This window comes from Pieris rapae, chromosome 6, assembly GCF_905147795.1.
Source record: "Pieris rapae chromosome 6, ilPieRapa1.1, whole genome shotgun sequence".
NCBI classification, from domain to species: Eukaryota; Metazoa; Arthropoda; class Insecta; order Lepidoptera; family Pieridae; genus Pieris; species Pieris rapae.
Genome location: NC_059514.1, coordinates 9756686 through 9769360, shown reverse-complemented (window position 1 = coordinate 9769360; position 12675 = coordinate 9756686). Strand labels below are relative to the sequence as shown.

The 12675-nt window shown below is 33.2% G+C and overlaps 1 protein-coding gene across 1 annotated transcript; it reads left to right on the top strand.

Moving 5' to 3' along the window:
* The first annotated feature begins 10954 nt into the window (after window positions 1–10954).
* LOC111001853 lies at window positions 10955–12619 on the top strand. Its single transcript, XM_022271894.2, has one exon. It carries the CDS (start codon window positions 10955–10957, stop codon window positions 12617–12619), a length of 1665 nt encoding a protein of 554 aa, XP_022127586.2.
* Window positions 12620–12675: the final 56 nt, after the last annotated feature.

Here is a 12675-nt window from a genome sequence, read left to right as displayed (position 1 = left end):
CGTTTACTGTTCCTTATAAGACGATGTCAGGTGGACAAACATAGTCGTGACATGTTTCGAATTAATCTTGTTTATTGGGCTGTGGTCACATTGAGCAAAGCATTAAACTGAATTAGAAAAAAGTTATTTAAAAATATATTATACAGATGAATAGTTTATGAAACCATATATAGTTTATAGATCCAACACATTTTATGACCATTTTAGTAGTATTCCTTAATTATGTATAAAAAGTGTTATAGAATATATATATAATAATTTTAGAAGTCATTTTGACACAAAATTGCCAGTTAAAGTCGCCCTAAGCAAGATCTTATAAATATCGAGTTAGACACATGCAATTTTATGCTCTATCACCTTGAATTTAGCAACTCTTATTTCGTTACTTGTTTGTAATTACCGAGAATTAAAAAAATATATCTACAATAAAGTTAGTGAAACGCTTCTATTATAATCTTTACTAAGCGGAAGGCCATTTAATTAATACTGAATTTTTGTCCTCATTAAGAATTCTAACTTTTTATATTGAACGAAAAACAACAATGCCGCTTTAATTTGTTGTAAACATTTCTTATGGCTTTAATTTTTTGGTTATTTATTGGCTTCGTTAGTACTCAAGTCCGAGATACTGGGTTGGATCCTGGCATACAAAAATAGCTATGTAATTGGGTGTGAAACCTGAAAGGTCACATCGACTCTCTTATTACGTACAGTTTTGAGGACGTCGAATCTTTCACTTGATACATGTAATGTACACCTAAACATCATTTAAAAAATGTACAGCTATATTGACGTAAGAAACTAACCATAGATTTACTAAAATCTCAGAATTGTAAGGTTGCTGTAAATCTGCACAGCGTACAGCCGGAGTATCATGAGTGCCCCATCCCTCAAGAAGGCAAATGCGCTTGTGTCACATATAAATATTATTGTAGTCTATGGATTGTCGTGTCCAAAAATCAGTATTTATTATTGAAGGTTGAGTAATAAACACACAAGTGATGAGGATATTTAGATTTAGATGTTATTATAGAATTGATTTTTCTTAATTCCGAGATTTGATTACTTAATATGATTAGCTATTTCACAGGTCAACAGTCAAAGTTAAGATGAAATATATAAAATGATTGGCTAATTGCGTTTAAATTTTTCCTCAATACTTGACGTTTGACATGTCAGCTACATAAGGGCTGACCGCGTCACAAACTAGGTGAGGGTTACGATATTTTTCTCACACTTAGTACAATCTAGATTCAGCTCCGCAAGGCGCCAGCGACACGCTGGGATTAAACTGCGTGCACAATGGACATGTTGCTGAATGATTCACTCTGATGGTTTTGCGACCAAAAACGTGTCTTAGCTGAAAATTTTGAACATTGGAACTCAAAAATGAGTCCTTTAATTGTTCGAGCTTCTATAACAATCTATTACACATACTTTGTAAATTATAGCTGCTGCGGCCGAAGCTCTGATGATTTTCAGAAAGCTTAATTTTATTTTTATTTATTTTTGTGTTATGTTGGAAATTGTATAAGTCTGGGTATATTATTATCCTTATTTCTTGATTTAAATCTTCATATGCACCTTTTACACTTTACCCTTAGTATTTCTACTCACGTTTTCTTTAAGAGGGTTGACTAGCAGAGATCGATTGTTAGCATTAATACCGCCCGCAACGAGCGCAACTTCTAAATAAAACAAAGTGTTAATAAATAGAGTAGACGTAGACTTTTGTTGACATTATGTTCACCGTTTTATATAAAATCAAAACAAACAGGTCTACACTCCCGAACTAGATAATTGATCGCACAAGATTCCATGAGACAAAAACTGAACCTCTCTTTTATGGTAAATAGGTTTATGAATATTTTGCCTTTAAAGTCTAACTGTATGATATTACATCTTTGAATTACGCGTTACCTGGCAAAATTAAAGGCTCTTGTACATATCGCTTGAAACAAATATTTTATATTAAAAATCATACATTTTACCACAATACTACGAGACAAATTTGTTATTCATTTATACATAAACATAACACAAACATGTTTTGACAAGTGAGTAAAATTTAAATGTATATATAATATATATTTAATTTTTAGTCTTTCTTATTATTATCTAATAGGGATTTAAAAAAAATAATTGTCATGTTACCAGGGGCTTTAGTCAAGATGCTTTAACAGTAGTGTATGTAGAAACTTGAAAACTAAATTTGTCTGAAAATTTGTCAACACGAAATGTCAATTTCATACAAATTAAGTTTTCGATATTCTACATACACTATTGTTAAGGTTACTTCACTAAGCTCCCAGGCTACAAGAAAAAAAAATATCGTCGTACTTAGACATACTACTCAATCCTCCAAATAATTAGTTTCGTAGCGTTAAAGGTTATATAAATTTTATTAAAAATATTTTTTGTCTGTATTTTAGTAGTAGCTAATGAACGAAGTTACAGAAAAATTGAGTCTACCATGTCCATCATTAAACTTATCAATCATACTATTTGTAGAATTATCACTTTTATGAGCACGTTTCTAGTCCACAGTGTTATGTTCCAAGGATCTCCAAAGAAGGCAAGACTGGGTAATTAATAATTAATTATAAGAGGTGTTTTCACTGGATTTTATAGTTGTGGACTAATTTCTTAATGTACTTGACAAGATAAGCGTTAACTTCAGTTTGCACATTTCAGATTAATTTTGGATTCATTTTCATATTTGTCTTAATTTTTTTTGTGGTAAATGTATCGAATATGGATAGATATATCATAGATCCCAATGTATTTAGTATATTCCGTTATCCAGGACGTTGCGCCTACTAAATGCTGTCTCCGATACTATCGACATATTTGTATGTTCGCAGAGTGAATTCATTGTAGCGATATTGTGTATCTGTATTAGGTGATTAATTTTTATGTACATTATTATATTTTATTAAATGTTTCTCCACATTGTCTTATTGGCATAGGCTGTAAAGATAATGTGTGTATTTCTGAAATAAATAAATATTTTTTACTGTATACTGTACGCATTTGGTATTATATTTAGAATGTTTGTAGTGAAGAAACTATTCCATACAAATACCATTATATTATATTATAATCGATTCCGTCCGTGTCTTATTTTTAATATTTTTTTAGAAAAACGCAATTTTTGTTTTAGCTTTTTAGTGAAGGATTTTTGAAATTCATGGATTTTTTAACTAACCCTTCGTACTTAATGAACGGCTATCTGGTTTATTTAAATATGCGGATTTGATTGACTATCCTCCAAGTATGTTAGCAAGAATGAAGCGGAAATGAAGAGCAAAAAACTAATAAATCATGTTATGCATTTGCAATATCGTGCCTACATAGCCAGTTTTTATATCGTGGGTGTGCACTTTCTTTGTTGAAAGGTTGCGTCAAGTTCGGAAGTCTGTGGGCGTAAGGCTTTAAGCGATAATATTTCAATGGTTTTTATCTTCATCGGATTTTAATACGATTCATTATATTTAAGGTTATCATTTATCATATCTTTATTTAGAAGATAAAGACTCTTGCCTAAGTGATATTCATAAGAGATCATGTGATGAGCTTAACAATTTGACTTTGATTTTTCCATAATATTGTTTAAAGAAAGTTCAAAAATATTCACGTAGTCGGAGAACTGTCGGCATAGGATACCGCTGGTTCAACACAGTGGAGGAGGACCTACTGCAGCTGAATGTAAGTTATTGGGGGAAGTGGCACTGGACAGAGAGTGCTGGAAGTTTCTCATGAATAGCGAAGGCAAAGGGTGTGCGACAGAGTGTTAGAAATAATTTAGTACACCTAAGTTACTTAAAGGTTAATTGACTTGAAAGTTAATGTTTCTTATTTCGAATGAGACAGTGTCAAGAATATATTACTTTTTATTTATACAAAGACAATACCTATAGAATTATAGCTGAAAAGGTAAAAGGCTTACATACAGAATTCTTTACATTTTAAGAAAAATTTAAAGTTAAACGTTTGATTTATTAATAACAACAATTATTAAAAGCCCGGCAACGCACTCGCAAGCCCTCTGGCATGTGTCTTTCTGAAATAGAGATGCAGAAATTGCGAGACTGATCGCTTCATAACGGGAACTTTCTTGCTCAGGTTTCAAATTGACTACGGAGACATAATCAAAGAATTGTCTTTGAATATAATGTGAATCGTAAATTGTTTATTTGTGCAACGCTAAGTGGTAAGACGTAAAATTATTTAAGACTTGTTCGTAAAAGGGTAATAATAAAAATATTTTTGTAAATTACCTAGCTACTTAAGAATTTAACATACAATTCCAAAATTATCGTTTTATAGCGATCGTAAATGTTGTTCCCATTTTATTTACATAAGTAGTTTCATGTGCACAAAAAGTGCACGCGAAATCGCTCGTGTACTAGTAGTTTTATCAAAGTGAAGTTTATTACGTAGATGATTTAGTTATTTGAAAATAGAATCTTGTAATATTATTTTTATCTGTTTTATATTTGCTAAATCAATTGTTTTTGGTTGTTCAATTGGTTTGGTTTTGATTTTATCTTTGGTTTAAGCGATAAACGGTCACCGTACAAAAAAATGAAAATATCTTTATGTAGTCTGATATATTGTACTTACAAATTAAGTAACTGTATCAAACAAGTTTCAATTTACACTTTCGTCGGAAATTACTTTTTCGTAATTGATATAATTTCAGTAAATTCGTTATCTGCGTAATAAATTAGTCATTTTTATTTATTAACCGCTACTGTTGATTACATATTCCTTTTGAAGTTTTTGGCCAAATGGTTTGAATGATAATAAACTACGAACAAAGAATAATGAAGGGAACATATTGTGAAATAGTTGTTGATGGATAGAATTATCTTTATTCCATAACCTGGTTTAATGATTTCTTAATTAAGTATCATATACTAATGTATAATCCTATTATTTATACGATTATAAAATAATTAAAATATGCGCTATGCTATGCCTATATATCTGACGTTTTATGGAATTTTTGTTTCTATAGGCAAATTTTTCCGAATTTGTTGCTGCTTGACACATATTGTTTTTTAAGCAATTTGAGTGTGTTAATAAAGAAAAAAAATGATGCAAAAAGTCCGTAATTTAATTACATAATGACTTAAAAAATACTCGAAATACCTGTGGATCACGAAAATGTAAATTTGCATTTACTTTTGATGAAACGGGAACGCCGAAGTTGTAGGCGCAGATTCGGTTGAAATATTTTTCTTGCCCGGGCGGTTTGCCCACGCGAATTGCAAGAATATTGCACAGTTAATATTGTTTCTGATTAAATATACGTTTTTAAGTGGAGCTTCATGATGTTAAGCGGTTATTGCCCTTTCAATGATTTTATTAAGCTCGTTTCTATAGACACCTACATGTTTGAAACAAAAATCCAACGCCAAATTGCTCATTTATTAAGTATTTTAAAGCGATGTTAAAGTAATTCAAGAAAAAAAGCTGTTAATTTACAATACGTCTGGCCTGTAAAATCATAAGAAAATAACGAATTATTTACAAAAGAAATTAAACGCTCACATAATATACAAGTCCATAGATTAAAATAAATCTAAATGTATACATTCAAATACTTTGAAGGAGAAAAATTGCGATTTCGCAAACCTATCAATAAGGCACTGCAAAGTTGTCTAAAGCCTCCATGTAAGGCACACACCCGCTGTGGTAACAGTGTAATCAGTACACTATTTACAAATGGCTGAATAACTGTCCACGACCAAAAATTAAAAAATCATTCTGTCACTTCTCATCCGTCATGTCATTTAATCACATATTTCAATGGACTGTCATGACGGCCGTATTTGGCGGGAAAGCAATCCGCTTAAGCCCAAACGGGCAAGAATATTACTCGAATCTTTATTACATGAGAAGACCATTGCATAAGCATTTGCATTTTATAAATGTAAATAAAATTGATCTTGATGATATGTTAAGTGCAATAAATTATTAGTAAGTCTAAATTATTATGTAGTGTAAGTGCTTACACATATACAAAATTTCTGTATTATTTAAACATTTTTTTGAGTCCTTAATTGGTAAATAATAAGTGTGGACGTGGTAGTGAGGACTAAATTTCCGCGAAATTTATCATTGGTTCGTTGTGTGTAAACCTGGCTAACTAAGTCAGCCTAGAAGTTTCCAGAAACTCAGAACTTTCCATCGCAATCTACCTCACTCTGAGGACGTCCGTCACAGCCACGCATAAGCCAAAACAGCATCTGCCCAAGGGACTGTCTGTCGCGCCTTGGACACGCCAACATAATATGGTATAACTATGGCAAGAAGTCTAGATCTATTGTTTATTTTATGGAATCAATTCTGTAGCCTACAATTTAGTAAGATAAAATAAGTTAGTTGTTCCATTATGTAATCAACCAATTGAACCCGAGTACATCGAAAATGCCAGATAACTCTGATAAGAATAAATTTACACGCGTATCATAGCTTTTTTTCACTATTCTCTCTCTCGATTCAAAATTGAATACTCTAAAAAAAATACACATAATCTATAAAATGAATAAATTAATGGTGGCACAACGTATCTAGGTCTGAGCCTCAGATTTCTGGATCTGTTTGATGATCATTTGTCATTATAATAGACAAGTAGGCGATCAGCCTCCTGGGAAACAGACACACAGAGAAAATCCATTGGTGCGCCTGGAATCGACCCTACGACCTCAGGGATGTAATTCACACGCTGCAGCCACTAGGCCAACATAATTTATAGCGGCCCTACACAGGAAAAGCCGATTTAAAATTCTCCTTAATTATAAAACAACGTTATGAATAGCATAGGCAAAATAGTCTATTAATAAATGGGAGAGTGCCATCAATAGAAAATGTTGCAAAAACGGAAAGAATGATTTCCTTTTGAAATCTTTTCTCATTTCGTTCAACACATCTCGAGATGTCGGGAAGTACGGATCTGGATTCAAATAATATTTTACTTGATATTAAATTAATTAAATGCAATATATATGGTACACTATATTTTTATAAATCGGTCATAGATATGAGGTATAATATATGTATAAAAGGTATAATATACACGTAAATTGTTCTAACATGAATGGATGACCACTCTTTTAACCACTGATGATGATGATGACATACTTAGAGGTCACATTTACCTTTCATAAAAAATACCGACTATAAAATATAAAAGATACATAAAATTCAAATATATTTAATAATTATTATTATAAAATAAAAAATAAATATTATATTATGAGAAAATTTACAATATTTTTATTGGGGTAGTTCGTCAATGGCAATTATTATTTATTATAAATCTAGTATTCTAATTTTTATATATAAAAAAATATATGCCGTTAAATTAAATAATATTGGCTATAAATGCGAGTATAAGGGAAGACTTTGTTCCTTTCACTTGCAATCACTCCGCGATCGACGCCACCTGATTGACAATTTGTCTACAAAATTATGAATTAATTGGAAGTTTCCAAGTATTTTAAGTCAAGGTAATTTTCTCTTGAAATTACATACAAGAAACAGAACTTCTTTAGGTTCGTAAGGACCAAAGTCGGTTGTAGTGCTCCGAAACAAATATAGTCTTTCAGGAAACGAAGCATTGAAGGCATAAGAGACTGGTCCAAATTACTCTGTGTTTTCAAGTGTTAGATGCTGCAGCCGTTATTCCATCAACAATCCAATCCAATCCCATCCAATTACAATGAAGAAATATATTTAAATTGCATATTTGATTTAATATTAGCCTTTCTCAATCTAGTTCATTATGATTTATTTCTTATAGTAAGATTTCTGTTTTGCTAGTGAGCTTTTTAAAAAAATAAATGACGCCACCACTAATTGTAGATATCGCTACATATTTCTAAAATAGGTTTCATAATAAATTTAATAGAGCACAGAGCAGTACTCCTATAGAACAATGACATGTAGGCAACTCCTATTAAGACAAGGTTCGGTCTTCCGTGACGTGGGACTGAGCCCACGCGGAGATTCGCATCGCTAGTTAAGAAATTGTTCGAATCACCGCTAATAAATGATTCTTCCTAGAGGTGTGGAAAGAGGTGTTATAATAGTCCACTCCAGTACTACTACGCATTTAAATTATATACCTTTAAGTGTCAAATTTGGTAATTACTAAACTTTTATAAAACTTCATACAAATTAAATACCTGGCTTTTAAAGGCAACCATGGTAAGGCTATAAAAGAAATGAATTAGTGTGAAGACAAAAACTAGTTTCGAGTGAGTAGAATTAGAAATAGAAGAACGTAGGTAAGTTTTATTTTTCTAATGCAACTCTTTTGCTCAACTACATGTTAAGTGAAATACAACCTATTGCATAGCAAGCTTTAGGAGCTTTGTGCCTGCCTTTTTGTCATCTTACATTACAACACACATATAGGTAAGATAACATTTCCCATAAGAACAATAATGTATGTTATTAACGCTTTGCATGCAGTTCTTGAGTTTGGGGTCGTTTGAACCGCGGCTATGTACCAATGGATTTTTCTTCCTTGAGTACAGCGAGATTACGACGCCTTGTAACTAACATATAATTAAGAAGGCTGATCAACAAACTCTAATTACCAATTCTTGCCGGCAACGCACTCGCGAGCCCTCTGGCATTGAGTGTCCATGGGCGGCGGTATCACTTAACATCAGGTGAGCCTCCCGCCCGTTTAACCCCTATAAAAAAAACTACAATGATCAAAAATCTGACGCCCAGATATGGATCTTGTATCGCGATCTATTCTTCGAGTGTAGATATATTGAGTATAAAAGGCACAATTTGGTCCGTATGTCTTGTATCACTAAAACAGTTTTAATATAAGTTGCAACTTATAATCCTTACGCACACTTATTAATAAAACATGATACATGATTCATACAATATTAGTTTTTCGCCTTGACTGTTTTAGGTCATAAGTTTCGCGGAAAATCAACGTAATAATTTGTTATTTTATCACTTGAATTAGTCACATTATTTATTGAGAATTAGATGTCTAATTATTAATTAATTGTCGTTATAATAAATTATCAACGAACCTAATGTAAGTAAAACACAAACATAACAAAAACAATTTATTAATTAAACAAATAAATAAATATCTCGAAAACTCTCTCAATAAACTATCATAGCATAATAATTAATATGGCAAATGTGAGAATTATAATACCTAAATTAAAGTCCACCACAACACTTCACGTGAATGTTCTGTCCATATTATATTCATAATCAAACTCAGCGAAGAACGAATCGAAGGGAGATAACGAGTCTTCAGTAAACTCTGAGGTCGTCTCCTGTTCCGTTGAGAATTCTGATAAATCCGAGCAAAATGGGGAAGACCAGCGTTCTGGTTGTCCGTCAGGGTCACGCAGTGCTGCCGAAAGCGCCGTGATGTAGCGCATGGCCAGCCTCAAAGTTGTGATTTTCGTAAGTTTCTCACAAGGCACAGGGTTTCCTGTAATTTCCGCGGCGGGAACTGCGCGTCGGAGGGTCTCGAAGGCGCGGTTAATTTCACGCATGCGGCTTCGTTCGCGTGCGTTTGCCGTTTTTCTTCTGTACTTGCTAAGAGGTTGTGCCGACCGACGCGCCCGCGGCTCGCGGGAGCGCGCGGCGCGCGGACGCAACTGATACTTGTCGTGATCGGGCATTGAGTGCGCAACGTTAACTCAGCGTCCGAATTCCGCTGAAAAATACGCTATGTCTCAACCTCACTCCACCCACTTGCCCCGTTGAGGTACACTCGCGCGCAAATTGTGTTTAAAATAAATACAGATATTATTACATATAAACTTTCATTAGAATATATAGAAATTGATGATTTTTTTATATATGATTGTATTATTTATTATACATACTAATATATAGGCAATAAATAATTTAAGCTAAACCTATATATATATTTGTAACATGACTTAAGATTGACAAAATATTATAAAACAATTATTATGAAAAAGGTTTTGTAATTGTTAAAAAGTGAAATATTTTTTTTTCTCGAAAAACTTTTCTATGAGTTATATATTACATTTATCGTGATATGGTTTTCGTCCTTGCAATTTTGATTTCATAATGTTTGGATAACGTTATCGTTTGCTATCAACTTAGCTCTTTTAAGAAGACATCCTAATCTTTATATCAACCGTTATATCATTTTTTGTAGTTTACATAGTAAATCCGGAAACTTAGTTATAAAAACTAGGTTTTTAATACCTCTTGAACCAATTTATTAATTTGCCATCAGTTTTAAATCGAAGACCACATTAGGCGAATAAGATTAGGTACGTAAATTAATTCTATTACAAACCTGGTATCATTCATCAATCGAAAAAATATAAAGCGTACCTGTTAACGTTAAACTAATTATATGCTTCCTCCTATAAAGACAGTCCTTTGCGAATATACTCCGTTCCAATGAATGAACAAAGCAGTAAACAGCTTCTTATTTATCATTTGCATTTTGGATCTAGCGTTTCCGTTTGAAACTTGACGTTTTCGAGCTGATTTGTGCCTGCTGACCTTCACCGAGGACTTATTAACAAATAATGTGTGGGTTGTCTAGTGCCAACTATTGGATAACTATATCCGACAAAGCGTAGGTGCATACTGCATAGCCAAGCATAGCATCCGCAATAAAATCGCTACTTAAACCTTCTTTGTAGATTATGCCGTAGGTCGATTAATGATAAAAAAGCATAGACTACGCCGAAAGGTTTCATTGTGTCTATGATTCACGATTACGTCACAGTTTTGGTTTACCGCGTAAATAATTGGAGGGAAATTTAAAAGCCCTTGGGGCGGGAAAAAAGTTTCTCCTTTATATTTGCAATTTTAAAATTAGACACGTTACTTTATCAATATGAATTGCGATTTAAAGTATTTTCAGTTATTGTTTTATTTTGACAAACGAGATATCTTAGTTAATATGAAAACATCTATTTGTGATTTCTTAGATAACATGAACAATGAAACAATCGTCAGATTTCCTCCGCTTCGATTTCTATTGAAATTAGATGTTATGGATTTGTGTGATGCTTTTCCTGAACTAGGTGATTTAATTCATAATGAGCCTGTTAAATTTAATAACATTTGTAACGAAATCTTTTTCGCATGCCTTAAATCTACAGAAAATGAATATACGCAATCGATTCAGACGTCACAAGTGACTGTTACAATTAGACTGAAAAGTTTACCACGTGTTTTATCTCGATCCACAAGCCAATCGCGATGCGGAAATATAGTAACACATTTTGGATTACTTTTGAAGATATCAAAACTGACAAGTAATGTATTTCATTCAGTTTGGTCCTGTCCAGAAGAATGCGATGGTAATGAGGTTATACTACACTATATACCTAAAGCATCACCTAAGTGCTCACTTTGCAAGAGCACGATGTTCGAGAACAGCGGTCTAAGACGCTGTGGCGAACAAGTAGTCGCTACTTTTAAACTAAAAAATACTTTACTATGCAAAAGGTTCACCATTATTGACGACCTTATCCCAATGCTGACGTTGGGATCAACTTATTTCATTCATACGGTGGTTTTGAAGCAAACTGTCGCTGTTTGGTCTTTAGAAGAACATATCATGCTCCATGTGCCACCAACGTTCTCTGCACCTTCAGACATAAAAGATCTTTATGAAGCGTGCGATGGTTGTCCCTTAAAATTTATCTATTGTCTTGCGTCAAGTATTGGAGTTAATGTCTGCCCAATAAATTGTTTCATGAACGCTAAAATTAATCTCCTACTAAGTTTGAGTAGCCTTAAGGCTCACTTATGTACTGGGACCGCCATAATACATTTTCTAGCAGTAGGCTTAGATACTGGTTATGTAGCCGAGCTGATGAGACGAGCTGCGTTCTTAGCTGATCGGAACACGATTCTAGGGTTGTCTAATACTGTGGTTGAGACGGCACTTATAGCGTCATCAGGAGGGGTGTGTGTTATGCCTTTACCCCTTAAAGTATATAATCAAAAACAGCTAAACACTCTAATGTCTTCAATTGAAACAGGAGACATTAACTTAGACGTAGGAAAAGCTAAACTAAAGTGTGCTGTATGGGCACAAGGAATGGATTTAAAAAAAAATACCCTATGTAACATCGGAAGTGTATTTGGCTTGATTTCACGTGGTGACAATCAGGAAGATGAAGACGACCTAGCCGATTTTACATTCCAAGCTGCTGTGGAACCTGCGAAGACAACTAAGGAAGAATTACAGGCACTTAAAGATGTGTCGAATTATATTGAATTAGTAGCAGCATATACAGTCATTGTAACTGAAGAAACAGAGAATGTACTTCGTAATTATTTTTTAGCTGCTCGTAGGGAGAAGCCTAAAACTGTGAGTGTAAAATGTATGGAGGCGCTAGTAGCGGTGTGTATGACGTCAGCAAGGTTGTGTCGACGCAACGCCACAAATATTAATGACGCAGTATTTGCTATTTGGTTGCATGTAAGCGGTTTACCAAGCCCAAGATTTGCACCAGAAGAATGTCTAGAGACACCAGCAAATATTAAAAAATTTGATAAAGTTATTAAACTATTTATAAGTTGGCTAGAACAATTTACTGGAACTATTTTTTAAGTTTTCGAAAATAAAAATGCATTAATTATAAAATCTTAAGAATTTAATGTTAATAA